At 37.6% G+C, this 15,693-nt stretch overlaps 2 protein-coding genes across 2 annotated transcripts; both read right to left on the bottom strand.

The window, feature by feature from the left end:
• Window positions 1-38: 38 nt before the first annotated feature.
• On the bottom strand, window positions 39-1,286 carry LOC121810814. The gene is made up of 2 exons (XM_042211539.1): window positions 889-1,286; window positions 39-802 (listed from the first exon to the last, which is right to left on the bottom strand). The coding sequence occupies exons 1-2, from the start codon at window positions 1,222-1,224 to the stop codon at window positions 338-340; spliced, it is 801 nt and encodes a 266-aa protein (XP_042067473.1). The 5' UTR covers window positions 1,225-1,286; the 3' UTR covers window positions 39-337.
• Window positions 889-7,406, bottom strand: LOC121810732. The gene is made up of 6 exons (XM_042211479.1): window positions 5,118-7,406; window positions 3,703-4,585; window positions 2,758-3,243; window positions 2,335-2,560; window positions 1,805-2,250; window positions 889-1,696 (listed from the first exon to the last, which is right to left on the bottom strand). The coding sequence occupies exons 3-6, from the start codon at window positions 3,217-3,219 to the stop codon at window positions 1,676-1,678; spliced, it is 1,155 nt and encodes a 384-aa protein (XP_042067413.1). The 5' UTR covers window positions 3,220-3,243; window positions 3,703-4,585; window positions 5,118-7,406; the 3' UTR covers window positions 889-1,675.
• Window positions 7,407-15,693: the final 8,287 nt, after the last annotated feature.

Genomic DNA, 15,693 nt, shown 5'->3' with positions numbered 1-15,693 from the left:
TTTAAATTTAGAAACTCATCTTCATAATCTAACAAAAGTTTAATGAGGATAAAATGAAGCTTACTTAAGTTCATTTTCACATGATAGTACACACCTTACTTAAGTAAGCAATGAAGCTTACTTAAGTTCATTTTCACATGATAGTACACAACCTTACTACAACTTACATTGAAGGAAAGTCCATCACAGAGACAACCATACATAGTCCAGGTACTACGCTCCTAACGATGTTGATAAAGCAAACCACAACACACAGCAATAAATACTACGAAACTAGAACAATGATACCATCTCCCACCTCATATGTAGGCAACATTACGCATCCTACCAAACACAGTCACTTCATATTATTCCTCCACCAGTTGGCTGGGCTCGTCGAGCCGCACGAGCTCCCATGCGGTGATTCGGCTGGATTGAATTTCTTCACACGTGCAGATGGACGAGTAGCAGGTTTGTGGTTTGCTGCCCCACTAGTCCCCGGATGCCTGAAGATGGGGCAAGTCTCAATGGACTCCTCAATGTCCAAGTTATGATAATCTTCGGAGAATAGTTTCCTTCTAGTGCTATTCACATTTGCAACCAAGGGAGACGATACGGACTCGCTAACCTCCGTAAATGGGTCGAATGGAACCATATGAGGCGATGGGTTTGCATCTTCCTCAGGTACAGGCACGGTGGTATCAGAAATTTCAATGACATTGGAGTTTGGCTCCGTCTTCGGTTTTGTTTTGCCGAAGAGCATGGTGAGTCTAGACCACTCGGGATCACCATAGTAGAAGTATGCCGCAGCCAATTGATTTTTCTAAATCAAAGAAATTTCATTGGTAAGAAGACTTCTTTATAAAAAATCCATGACCTTAACATTTGTAAGATTAAAAAGGATTATACCTGGAAGAGTGCTTTCCACGTTGGTTCTGGGCCTATGATGGTGTTGGAGTGAACGTACCATGATACACCCCGAGTCCTTGTAACAAGATTGAATGCATGATACCGTTTCTCCATAAACTGGAATCGTTCATAGAGCTCACGCCATGTGAATGATACCCCAGTCTCCAAGCTGATAGTTGCTACAGCTTCCTCTAATACAGGAATGGGTATGACGGTACCACTCCAATTGTTCGCTCTCTTCTCTCGTATGATGACCGAGAGCATGACTGAGTCGACCTCGGCTGTCCATCTCCCTTTGTATAAGAATGAATCTTGAGGTGGGATGTTGTTGGCCATTGTTTGTGCAATGTTGTGGGGATGGTGTAATCGTTTGGAGTAGGATGTTTCATTTATAGCCAAATACTGCATACACAGAATGCATGTGATGTGTTTCATTTATTCTTTTGGGAACTTAATTTGGCAGATGACACAGTGGAATATATTCCTCTTTCACCAGCTTTACTTTGGCTTATGTGAAGCGTGAGAATATTACATCAGTTCATGGAGCTCACGGGATGCAGCTGATGTTCAGCTCCTTTAGGGATGTACCACTATAATTTACAACAAGCCAATCAACATGCTTTGGAACATAGTTAAGTTCAGTGCATAATCATTGAAAATCAAATAAGACAACACAAAGTTTGTGAAAATATTCAAACAGAGAGATACAGAATTCAAATTCCAACTAAATTAAACACAAGCACAAAAACGACATGGGATGACATCTCCCACAAACTCAAGGCCACTGCTACTGATGTGCATTGATACTCTGCATCATAACAGAAACTTTGATCACCAAAGTGACAATATTTTGTAGATATGAATCGTGTTGATGGTAAAATTTTTACAGAAGTAATCTTATGATTTATTTACTCACCTCTGACCACATTATGTTGGCCAAATCATCTCTATACATGTTCCATCCCGAAGTGGCCTCAACAACGTCTACATATTCGATGTTCGAATTGTCACCCTCATTACCACCTGCTTCAGGCTCGCCGTCGATCAGCGCATCAAGTGGGTCGACCGACATCTCACTCCTCACATAGTTATGTAGTAGAAAACAACAAAAAATCAATCGTATTTGCACCTTGATGGGGTAGTACGAGGCGCTACGGAGTATTCCCCATCTCATTTTGAGAACAGCAAAGGCTCTCTCGATAACATTTCGGGCTTTCGTGTGACGCATGTTGAATAACTCGATTGCATTTTGTGGTTTGTCGGCATCGGGGCCCCATTCCTTCAAATGGTAACGAACTCCCCTATACGGTGTAAGAAACCCTTCACTATTTGCATAACCGTTGTCGCAAAGATAATAGTTACCTACGTTTGACAAATCGACCAAGGTTAAATTTAAATTACATCAACATTAGCGTGCATTATTTAATGGAAGTGAAACCTTCTTACCTATAGGTACCTTCAGTCCATATGGTCGATTCACTGCGTCCCTTAAAATACGAGCATCACCCGCTGAACCTTCCCAACCAGGCAACACATATGTAAAACGCATGTATCGATCACACGCAGCTAAAGTATTAGTCGTGATCTGCCCCTTCCTATTCCGAAACTTGGGCTTGTGTTCGTTTCGGACTTGTACATTGATGTAAGTTCCATCAAGAGCTCCCAAACACCCCTGGACGAAAAAAAAGAACTAAGTCAAATTATTTTATGAGCCGCATGATCAAACTTGTATTCGAGTATACAACCAAATAAATGACAAATAGGAATACACGCCTTAAAATGTTTCCACCGCCAATCAACGCAACCTTCTTTGATTGGTTCGGGTTTCACAACGAACATAGAATGCATTTTCAATACGGTCTCCATTACCTCGTGCACGTACCGTGAAACAGTATCCCCTGACCTCAAAAAATCAAAACGGACAATTCGGTTCTTCTTATGATGCGCTAATACACCTAGGAATATAGCAACCTGTTCTTCAATACAAACGAACCGTCTGTCACGCAAAACACGCAACTCTCGAAACAATCGACAAAGCCGCCCGAACGCATTACGGTCCATCCTAAAATTTACGAGGCAATCTGTATCTGAAACTCCAACAAGCCGGTTTAGGTGGTCAATTTGTCTTGGAATCCTATTTAGAATACTATATGGGAGCACTGTTTGTAGCTTTCTTCTTTTCGATTGGCGAAGACGATTTAAGATGAGGTGTAGTACAGCCATGCGTGAAACAAGAAATTTTTGAGTTATGTCTTCCAGTGTATGCATCACATACTTGTCAACTTTCTTAGCACGATTCTTGCCAACAGAATTGTTCCCAACAATATTCATATCTTCTGGGAATGATTACAGTAACTGCAAGGGAGAATATAAATTTTCTTAGGTGAACAAAACGATGGTATCATATTTTGTATGGAAATGCAGTAAAGTCAGTAGAACAATCCAACTGCTGTTCGTATTGCACACTCAAACCAAACCCTTCATCCAAATTTTTTGCCTTGATTTTGTCTTACAAAAAAAAAGCTATTTTGCCTTGCACACTCAACCCAGACCCAAATCCAATTTTTATTACTTCAATCGATCATTTTGGGTTAGACAATTTTGTAAACAAATCAGAAATTTATGACTTCAATAGATCGATTTGGGTATGAAAAAGAACAAAACAAATCTGAAATTTAGGACTTCAATCGATCGATTTGGGTAAGAGAAAGAACAAAACAAATCAAAATATGCTGTGAATTAACAGTTCGTTGCATTATCGAGGTATAAAAAACACATATTTGGGCGAATTTCATAATCTAATAAAGGACGCACCTTTCACACCGGATCGACAACGATCGACCTGCTGGGTTTCGAGTGCGAAGTGCGATTGCAGTTTGTAGTCGGATTGCAGTCACAAATCGAAGTACGACCTTCGTACACACCGTTGGATTTCGAGTGCGATTGCAGTTTGTAGCTAGTCAGGCGACGAATTCAGTGTTTTCGTCTTCGAGCTCTTGCGCCTTGCAATGTTCCCCAAATTTGGAGAAGGGCATATTGATTGTACGAAGGGGGTAGAGAAGTAATTGGAGGTTGATTCAGAATGTTGTTCAAAGTGAGAAATGGTATTGCGGCTTTTTTTTGAGATTAATAAACACTCCGTTACAGCTATATTCATCGGGCCTAGGCGGGCCTTGCAGATAGAGTTTCTGAGGGACCGAACAACTGTATATGTAGGTACCATTTCTTAAATGGTTATTACCTATAGACCGAACGGGTCCTTAATGTAGTTGTTGAATTCGTGTAAATACGAAGATGGATATAGGATTGGGTTGTTGGATTGTTTTAATTGAAAGGAATTACTATGATTTATTTGTCACGACCGCACTTTGCTAATAATAGCAAAAGCGGGAAATCCGTGACTAATAAGCGGAATTAACAAAATGAGGAAAGAACTCAAGGGACTTGCCGAAAGGCCAATCAATTGATACCACAAATTAGAAGCCAAGTATTTGATACAATCTCAGAATAGAATAATTTGACATGTCAACTGAATCAGAGTTCAATGATGAGACATTACTATTCTCATTTAACAAAACACAGCGGAATAGGTCCATACTGAACGACTTCGTGTATGAAGACACGAATCGTCGAGAAATCCACACGATTATTTAATAGCATCGACTCCGATCAATTCTTCTCCATCTTGACGTTCAACCTGCACATTTATAAATACATGCAGGGCTGAGTACATGAGTACTCAGTGGACACGTGCCGAAAACAAAACCTACAAATATAAGTTGTCATCCATCAACAGTATCACACAGGGGTGTTTCTTAAAAGGCCCGAGCATACTAAATTCTTTTGTGATCTTAAAAGTCCGACTGCAGTCTAAGTTCTTTGATGTATCCAACCATGTCTGCTAATCTAGTGTGCCGTGAAGGTGGCCACCTTCAACAAGCACCCTCGCTGGCCAACCTCTCTAGGATGGCTCACGACTCTTCAACGTGTACACAAGTCTATGTTGGGATTTTACCCACTCTCAGACCCGAATTTGATTTACGTTTTGGGGTTACCAAAACAAAAGAGGCACTTAGCCTCACAGACAAGCTTCATCAAAACAAACATTTATGGCATGACAACATCTTGAAATAATCGCAGTTCCATTTTGAGAAAAATTGATATTTCATAACTTCAAAACATTTGCTTTATATCCACACTATAGTGCTGGATATTAAAAGAAAGCCCACCTGGTATGCTTATCTCCAATTAACAAATCCTCGGTTGGCCTTACTTGCCCCTTGAATAATTTCCTTTGGAAAGAATAAATAGCGTAGCACGCTAATTAGCACTCGAACTATTTTTCTGAGAAAATAATGCATGCATCCTATCTCTTAGCTTCGTCTTATAGGATTCTCTTAATCCTACCTCGGGCTTCACTACTCTGCAGAGTTTATTTATTCACTTTAATAACTTTGGAGAATTTCTATTCTCTCTAAAATAATTATTTGGGCACTTATTTAAATAAAATATGGATTATTGGAAAATCCCTTTCTCAATCCCTTTCTTCGGATTTTCTTAAGGCCGCCATGGCGTCGCGGGGCGACGCCGGTCGGCTCTCGCGTCTCTCGTTTCCACGTCCGTCCTTCTTAATACTTTATCCGGGAATTTGACTTATTTAGCTTCAACTCGAAATAAATTCCACTCAACAATATTAAATTCCAAGCCCAGTAAAACTAGGTAGTCCGACCTTGAGTCTTTAAAATCTCTTGGCCCAATCAAATACACCACTTAATTATAGAGAAGAAATTGGCCAATTAATTAATAAATTTCCACAGCCCAAGTTCCCTTAAAGATTAAATCATTGGGCCCAATTTACTCAAATATACTTCCTCCCCATCGTGAATTTCTCTCTCCCATTCTTATTCAAAAATTGAAATCCCTAGTTTTAGGATTCAGCGGCGGTTTTCCTCACGGCTTCTCCGCCTCGTTAAGGTAGCAAGCGCTCTAGCACGCCATCGCCGTCGATCGGCCTCCATCGGAATCGCCGTCTCGACGGAGCCGTCGCTAGAGTCTAGCGGGGGTCATCCTCGCACCGCATCCGCCTCGCACGCTGCTGCTCCGGCAGCGTCGCCTCTTCTTTTTCGACGTTTCTCCGGCAGTTTCACGCCCGTTGCTGTCTCTTGTCCTCCGCCGAACCGTGGCTCTTCCTGCAGCGAAATCAGTGGCAGAGAGAGGCGTCGCCTCAATCTCGTGCTCCAGCAACTCGCCATTTCACTCCACGGATGCCGCATGGTGGCCTCCGTCTCCGTTCGTTGCCGTCAGGCATCCTCTCAGACAAGAAGCTAAGTTGTTTCCCCTATCCCCTTCTACTCGATTTCTTTTGAGTTAAGATTTGGAGTTCTCGATTGATTTATCGCTTTCGGCACTTGGGTGTTCTTATTTACTGGGAGAGTTTGTTATCATTCTGCTACACAAAGCCTTGTTCTGTGATTCTAGTACTTGGTGTCTACTTTAGTAAGATTGTGGCAAAGACTCTATATTGTGGTTCTTGATTGTTGAGGCTTAGCTTATGTGATACTTGTACATGCTATTGTTGTGGGAATCTATAGCTCTATATTATTGGCTAAAAACTGTGTTGTTCTACATGATGCGAAAGGGTGTAGTTATGGGGTTTACCTATGGGGTTTACCTCGCCCATGGAATTCCTCTTGTTTGTTGAATTGCTCTCTTGCCATTCCTCCCATCCCTTGTTGCTCCTCTTATGAATTGTGAAGTGGGGAAGGGGACGGTGGTATTTATAGGCAAAATGCCTTGGCCTCTTGTGGCAGAATCTTGGGCATTGAGCTCCTAATTTTGGCTACAAATTAGCTCCCTTTTTGAGCTTTAACAATGTTGATCATGCTAAATTGGTGTATATCTGGGGCTGCTCTCCTCGGCTGTCCTTCCAGCCTTGGTGATGAAGTTTCTCTTGCTCCAATGAGCTTGGTGGTGGAGCTTACTTTACTGCGGCCTTTTATCTTGATCCTCTTTTGATGATACTTGCAATCAAAACAGCTTGGCTGACTCTTACAGCCTTGATTTAGGTCCTTGGCTATCTTGTTTAGCTCATCTCGTCCCCTTCTACATTTTGGTTGGTCTCCCCCCTATTCCCCTACTATGAGTCTATTCTAATCTCCTTTCTTGTGAAATTTTTTGCAGGTCTAGGGCTGCACTTCTTGGAGTGTTGTGTGCTGGAAATCGAGAAGATGTGGAGGGAGAAAAGAGATGAATCTATTACATACTTTGTTTCACTGCCAGTTTTAGCAATTAGCTAAACCTTAGGCTTTGCATAGTTCTTGACCAAAACCTAAGTTAGCTACTAGCTTGATCTTAGTTCCTCTCATAGCTTAGAGTAGGATTAGTTGTTACATGGTGTGGGAATCGAAGCATGTACAATTTGTATTTCCATCCTCCTTGTAATTGTATCTCCAAAATGTACTCTTAATAAAAGCACATTTCTTACTTTCATCATTGAAGTAAATTTCCTTGAACTTCAATACTTCCAACGAAACACTTTATTTGATCCAACGTTGAGAATTACAACGGAAACATTTTACGCCTTCTAACGAAAATTAATTAAGCTAAAAGAGCCGATTTATCTCAAAGAGGGATCGAAATTTCCGGGGCGTCACATTATTATCACATAATTATTCATCTATAATTAAGTTGTGAAATTCAATATCATGAATCAAACAAAGTACGTGTTTAATCCCAAGATATAAACTAAACATCGCTGAAAGGAATGAAATCAATCATGAATCAAAAGATCAAGATATTATTCAAGTTAAGTTTATTTATAAAATACTCAACGGTGTGATTTTGTAATTAACTAATGTAGGATCAATTTGAGTTAAAAAGTTTGAATTTTATAAACTGTGGCTCTTTTTGCACTCTTCTCCCTTTTCAATTCTAGTTACTAGTTAAAGTAGGTCAATGTACATTTTTTGGAATGCATGTATTCTTTGCATAATAATGACTCTGCAACAACATATAGAAGTAATAATTACTACTTGGAAAATAGTGTTGGAGGCAATGTTGCATCTCTTTGTTAGTATAAGTATGCCATTCTTTCTCGACTGGATGTTGGCAAGTGTATCGATCTTGTGATTAGATTGTGAGAGTTCATTAAGTGTTCTTCATTCTTGTTGCATTTGTGATCAATCTTGTGTGATAATGGAAGGAGTTTCATCTGCTTAGGGACAAAAGGTGATTCGCTCACCCCAGGCGCCCCCATAACCCGGCCCGACATCGCTATGGAGGGGTTCAAACACGGTACCTCAGCGGCCAATTAGGTGGGAGGAACTTACACTGGTAACCAGCACACAAGGAGCCACCACAGTGGTGAAACTCCCACACTGCGGCTGTCAGCATTCGATCCTGTCTGCTTAGGGACAATCTACCACCCAGGAACCAACTGAGTTAAGCCCGGAAGGAGTTTCATCTGCCTTTCCTGTTGATGTAGGCATTGCTTTCTTGTTATCCCCATAACTCAACAAATTGTGTTTCAAGGTCCACATTTTTTTATTTTTCTTAAAATTATTAGGAACAACTGTGGTCATTCATTTAGCCATGTTTGTCAATGCTGAAAAGGGATTTAACATTTAGATCAGCTACACCATTTAGCCATATTTGGACTATCGAGTAATTTTGTTGGTTTAGCGAGCTTTTTGGTATTCGGACGTCCTGTCCTGATTATGGATTTCTTTACGATGATCTTGATCATTCAGCTAATATATTTTGCTTTTCCATATATTGTCATAAAAAATTACTACTTGCTTAAGGTGACAATTTCTCTTTATCTGACTAATTCACCAAATTATCACGTGTTTAATTACGAGTGCCTACATTTGTCATGAAATCTAGGGAAAAGGAAGAATTATCAAGGCTTTATTTGAGTAGAGTAATTACTTTTAGTCAAATTTCTAAAAGTGGACTTTTTGATGCTTCAGACCATGACCAAATTCCCCAAATCAAATAATTGAATTCCCTAGTCGTTAGTTTTCGACTTTTGGTGGTTTCAAAACAGAATAAATGCAAAAAACGTATGAAAAAAAAACAAGATTAATAAACTATGACGTTATTTTCTTTGAAAATGTGCATTATGTGCAATGGTAGTAGTACTTCTTTCTTTTAAAATTTAGGGTGATTAACATTTTTCGAATCTTATTTGATAAGTATTGATTAATTCATCATAACATTATTGAGTCAAATTGTAACAACTAGATTATTTAGATGTTTTATAAATGAAAGATCATTTCATTTGCAATTTGCAAAGGCTTCTTTGTTTCGTGTAATAATACATTGTTATACTTTTAATTAATAATACTAGTACTATTTTTTGACCAATATGTATATAGAAGTTGACAATTATGATTGCAACTTATCGTTTTGTTAATTTCACTTTCGGTTATTGATAATTAAGAGGGAGCATTCCATAAATTAATTAAAAAAAACTAATTTTGATAAGGGAAGAATGTTTTCTAATCAAAGTTTTACTATCATAATTAGGAGGGAGCATTCCTTAAGTTATTAGTATTTGATTAATTAATTAAAAAAACTAATTTTGATTTAGTTACAGTTAATTGTTTTACAAATTTTTCGTTTATCAATTATAACTGATAATCAATCTAGAAAACTATAAAAATACTAGTACTAGTATGCAAACCTTTATGTAGGGGTGGCGAAACGGGTTACCCGCGGGTACCCGCATCCGACAAGTTGGGTATCCTTACCCGATTTTAGCCAAATTTGTTGTCCCAATACCCACCCCGCGACATACCGGGATTACCCGATACCCGTGCGGGTATCCGTACCCGACCCGAAATCCTAATAAAAAATTTGAAAATCATAATAACTGTCAATGTTCCCTAATTTACTTTATTAATATCGATGGTAAACGTTGAATAGATTGAGAATAAAAGTGAGGGGATACTCTATAGCTAGTTCGGTGAGTTTTCAATTGTATGTTCATTGTAATATAAAAATGTTTCAAAAGAACTCTTAGATAAAGTACTTCCATTGTTCCGCCTTAATAGAGGCATTTCATTTTCTTCACTCATTTTAGAAAAATAATAATAAAAATACTCTTCTCCACATTATTATCTCTCTTACTTTATTTTTTATCTGTTCTAACTATTTATTTTTAATTTTTCATCATGAGTGCATATATGGCTATTATTATTTAACTATTTACTTTTTTTCTCCACTATTATTTAACTATTTGAAACACCTCTATTAATATGGAACGAATGCAGTATTAAAAGATGGAATATGGCTAATACTAATAATAACGGGTATACCCGCGCAGGTAGTGGCTATACCCGCTATCCGCAAAATTCTGAAACACACTACTCGATCCCGCCTCGTTTCCCGTTATCGTCGGGTAGTGGGTCGAGATGGGAATTAGACCATCCACATCTCTGTCTCAATACCGTCTCATCCCTTCACTATTCAAGGGTCCCACTGCACTTTTTACCCCATCTCTTAATTAAGAGACAACACCTTCAACCCTTCATCTCTTAACCATCTCATCCCTTAACTATTCATTCAATTTCATTTTTTATTTTTATTTCCAACAAATTCAATTAATATTTCATTGAAATATTAAATTAATACTAATAATTCATAAAATCATTAAAAACCACAAAAATTACAACATCCGAAAATATGAAAAATACATAATTGAAATCCTAATATTACAATTTATTGAAATCCACATAATCATGGAAAGTGATGTGGTGATCGTCTAACGGTTGCCAAATTTTACCCAAACGTGCTCCATTAGATTCTCCTGAAGTTGGGCGTGGGCGATAGAATCACGTGTCCTTGCCCGAACACACAGACGCTCTTGCAAAGACGGATGCACTCCACTGCTAGGCGGACTACTTACGGTAGAGCTTCCCGTGGTTTCAGGGTCGAACCAATTTCCAGCATTAGGTCCTTCGTCGGCGACAATCATGTTGTGCAAGATTATGCACGTATACATGATGTCGACCATATTCTCCATAAACCACGTATGAGACGGAGATTTGATAATGTGGAATCGAGCTTGTAGAACCTCGTACGCTCTCTCCACATCCTTGCGAGCAGCCTCTTGCTTTTGCGTAAAAAGAGCATGTTTTTCGTTTATCGGCCTGTTAAACGTCTTCACGAAGGTTGGCTACTTCGGATAGATGCCATCGGCAAGATAGTACCCCATTCTATATTGGCGGTTGTTAGCGGTGAAGTTGATGGTCGGGGCTTTACCATTCAAAACTTCGCTGAAGAGGTCGGATTGATTGAGCACGTTGACGTCGTTATTCGATCCGGGGACCCCGAAAAACACATGTCAAATCCATAGCCGGTAGTCGGCAACGACCTCGAGTATAACGGTGGGGTGGGTGCCTTTGTGGCCGCTCGTGTATGATCCCCTCCACGCCACATGGCAATTCTTCCATTGTCAATGCATGCAATCGACGCTGCCGAGCATCCCGGGAAATCCGTGCACTGTTTCGTGAAGTCGGAGCAGAAACTGACAATCTGCGGTGCTTGACTTCTTGAGAAATTCGTCGGTGAAGGCTACCCGGACACCTTTGCAGAAGTTCATCAAACACAGTCTCCTAGTGTTGTCCCCAATGTGTAGGTACTCGTCAAACAAATCCGTCGTTTGTCCAGTAACAAGCTGACGGATTGCTGCAGTGCATTTCTGGAGCTTCGTGAGACTGGGACGACCAATAGCGTCGAACCCTTCTTGGAAGTACTCTTCCCGGGCCGCCAATGTATTTGCGATATGCAGAAATAGTTCCCGCCACATGCGGAAACGGTGACGGAAGTAGGTATCTCCCCATATCGGGTTCTCACAAAAGGTATCTCGTACCAACCTTGCGGCGGCTTCCTCCCGGCCACGGTGGATGTATTTCCGGGGTCGCTTTTGACGCACCACGACTTCCTCCTTCTCCATACATCGATCTGCTTCTAGCGATTCTTCCATCATTCGACGCATTTGCTCAAATGGATCCATGAATGGATTAAATTTGGGAAAAAAATAATGTTTTGAGATGAAGAATGTAGAGTGTTTGAGTGAGAATAGAGAGTTTTTTTTACGGTGGATAATTTGTGGGAATTATTTGATATTTATATAAGTGATTGGGGGCTTTAAAAAATAGAATATTTTTTTAAAATATGAAAAAAAAACTCCTATAAACGGCTAGTATTTTTGGGGGAATTTTTTTTATATTATTTTCAATTTTTTCAGATTTTTTTAAAAATATAGAAAAAAAATATTTTTCAAGGGATATAAACAACCTCCACTCGCGGGCCGGCGAGTGGGCGTCACGGACGAACGGGAGCTCGCCAACCTCATCTCCGCGGAGGGACGTGGGACGCGACGGGACGAGACAAGACGGAGCATCCGCATCGCTGTCTCGATGCGGTCTCATCTCGGCCCGTATCGAGACAGCGCTGTCTCGGCCCGCATCGAAACAGCGATGCGGATGCTCTTACCCAATACTCGCTGCCCATTTTGCCACCCTTAGCTTTATGTGTGCGTGGAAAGATATTTTATTTTTCCAATAATGATCGATATCCAATGCAAGAAAAATATCCCCAAAGCCCTTTTGCGTAAGTAGTGATCTCACGTACATTATTGGTTCTCACCACATTTATTTTTATTTATTTATATTATATGATTAAATTTAATGTTTAATTAGCCTAACAGTAATAACTAATAAATTGTACTAATTGGGTCGATAAACTCTAACAAAATAAAAAAAAATCTATTTCGAAATAAAAAAAATATTAGGAACAACTGTGGTCATTCCCCATAACTCTAACAAATTGTATTTCAAGATCCACATTTTTTTCTTTTCCTTAAAAATATTACGAACAACTGTGGTCATTCATTTAGCCATGTCTGTCAAAGCTGAAAACGGATTTAACATTCAGAGTGTTCAATTTAATTCCATTTCTAACGTTTTCAAGAATTGAGGAGGAATTATGCATATATATAATTCAAGGCTCAATTGTTCAGTGTACAAGATTTGATTTCAAATATGGTCCAAATAGTAACTCAAACGCTGACTTTGACCTAATTGAATTATGAATTGTCAAATTTAACCCCAAATGATGGGTGAGAGAGAAGGTAATGAGGTGGAAATGTGAGGTAAATGTGTAAAATCAAGTCTATTTCTTGATGGAGAGCCCAATGCACAAACAAATCTTGCCTATTGTCCAAGATTTCATTTCTTGCCTATTTCTTAGAACATGCGGGCCTATGCCCAATTCTAAGGCTTCTTCCAATTAATTAGTGGAAGGTGAACAATCATAATTTCTCCAATTAGGCCAAGAATTGTCCGGTTCTTGGAAAGTGAACACGCCCTATCAGCTACACCATTTAGCCATATTTGGACTACCGAGTAATTTTGTTGGTTTAGCGAGCTTTTTGGTATTCGGGCGTCTTGATTATGAATTTCTTTATGATGATCTTGATCATTCAGCTAGTATATTTTACTTTTCCATATATTGTCATAAAAAATTACTACTGGTGACAATTTCTCTTTATCTGACTAGTTCACCAAATTATCACGTGTTTAATTACTATTGCCTACATTTGTCATGAAATCTAGGGGAAAAGGATAAATTATCTAGGTTTTATTTGAGTAATTACTTTTAGTCAGATTTCTAAAAGTGGACTTTTGATGTTTCGGACCATGACCAAATTGTCCAAATCAAAGAATTGAAATTCCCTAGTCGTTAGTTTTCGACTTTGGTGGTTTCAAAACAGAATAAATGCAAAAAACGTATGAAAAAAACAAGATTAATAAACTTTTAATATAACGTTATTTTCTTTGAAAATGTGCATTATGTGCAATGTTAGTACTACTTTCTTTTAAAATTTAGGGTGATTAACATTTTTCGAATCTTATTTGATAAGTATTGATTAATTCATCATAACATTATTGAGTCAAATTGTAATAACTAGATTATTTAGATGTTTTATAAATGAAAGATCATTTCAATTGCAATTTGCAAAGGCTTCTTTGTTTCGTGTAATAATACATTGTTATACTTTTAATTAATAATACTACTATTTTTTGACCAATATGTATATTAGTATAAAGAAGTTGGTTTTGTTAATTTCACTTTCGGTTATTGATATAAAATAAGGGAAGAATTTTATCTAATCAAAGTTTTACTATTATAATTAAGAGAACATTCTTTAGTTATTAGTATTTGATTAATTAATAAAAAAATAATTTTGATTTAGCTACGGTTAATTGTTTTATAAATTTTTCGTTTATCAATTATAACTGATAATCAATCTAGAAAACTATAAAAATACTAGTACTAGTATGCAAACCTTTATGTGTGTGTGGAAAGATATTTTATTTTCCAATAATGATCGATATCCAATGCAAGAAAAAATATCCCCAAAGCCCTTTTGCGTAAGCAGTGATCTCACGTACATTGGTTCTCACCACATTTATTTTTATTTATTTATATTATATGATTAAATTTAATGTTTAATTAGCCTAATAAATTGTACTAATTGGGTTGATAAACTCTAACAAAATTTAAAAAAATCTATTTCGAAATTAAAAATAGTAGAGAGTTGAGTGGGGTCAACCTCGACTTCCGTAATGTTGATATCACATGTTCTCCCATATTGTAGTAATGTGCTGTGTTTCTATTCAATTTCAACCTCAATTTAATCAAACCACAACGTGCTATTAATAATAAAATTTAAATATATAAGTTGGTTGGCACTTGGCAGTCTTCACAATCAAAGTAAGATTGGGGAAATTCAAGATGTAAATTAATTGGGTGGTGAGATTTACTTCCAATTACCTAATTTCTTGACTGAAATTAAGCCATTCAAATCTCGAGATAGAGAGATGACTACTTCTATTTAATTACTTATTAATTTAATTGGTTAGTCGGTTTAGACTTTATTTTGTAGATAAAATTTGACTATCTTCGGCTTCGCTACAGTAATTATTGTCCATCATTAAAATTACAATGATATTATAAAGGGTTAAGTTAGGTGTATGTACAGTTTTAATTAATAAATAGTCCTTTGGCCTTTCCCTATAAAATATTTATAAACACATTATAATTATTAATTAATCGGAGTTACACCTTAATTTCTTTGAGCGTTTGGACCAACCTACAGCAACTCTCCCTTGACCATATTAATGCGATAAATGACAAACTTCTAGAACTACACTACTTAATATTTTAGGTATCCATGGCATCTTATTGAATTAATTTATTTGAATAAGCACAATAACAAGTCCGTGGCTCTAGAAGGACAGTACACTATTATTATTATTATTATAAAAAGTTAAAGTTAGTATAAAGGAAAATAAATAATAACAAAATATAAATAAAATAAAATAATAAAATATGGAGTACGTAACATCATAAAAGTAAAATGGAACATTTTGTGCGGACTTTTCTATCCGCATAAATAACACTGATTGATATTTACCTAACTAATCATCGAAAATAAAAAAATCTCTTTTTTATGAAGGATCCATTTTAGGAAATATGAATGACCGGAGGATTAAACTGCAAAAAAAGGTAACAAAAATAAAGCCAAAAAACATTCCTTCCGCCCATTTCGGTTTCAATTTTCATCAAAAGAAATAAACGCTACTCCCTCTGTCCCACTTTAAAAGTCCCAATATTCTATAAATGGTATTGGATCTTAAATTCCACTAATTTTTTTCCACTCAAATTTTATTATAATACTAATATAAAAAATATGACCCACATTCCACTATCTTTTTATATTTCTTAAAACTC

The sequence above is a fragment of the Salvia splendens genome, chromosome 1 (genome assembly GCF_004379255.2).
Source record: "Salvia splendens isolate huo1 chromosome 1, SspV2, whole genome shotgun sequence".
Lineage (NCBI taxonomy): Eukaryota > Viridiplantae > Streptophyta > Magnoliopsida > Lamiales > Lamiaceae > Salvia > Salvia splendens.
The sequence above is the reverse complement of the archived record's forward strand: the minus strand, read 5'-3'. Positions and strand labels throughout refer to the sequence as shown.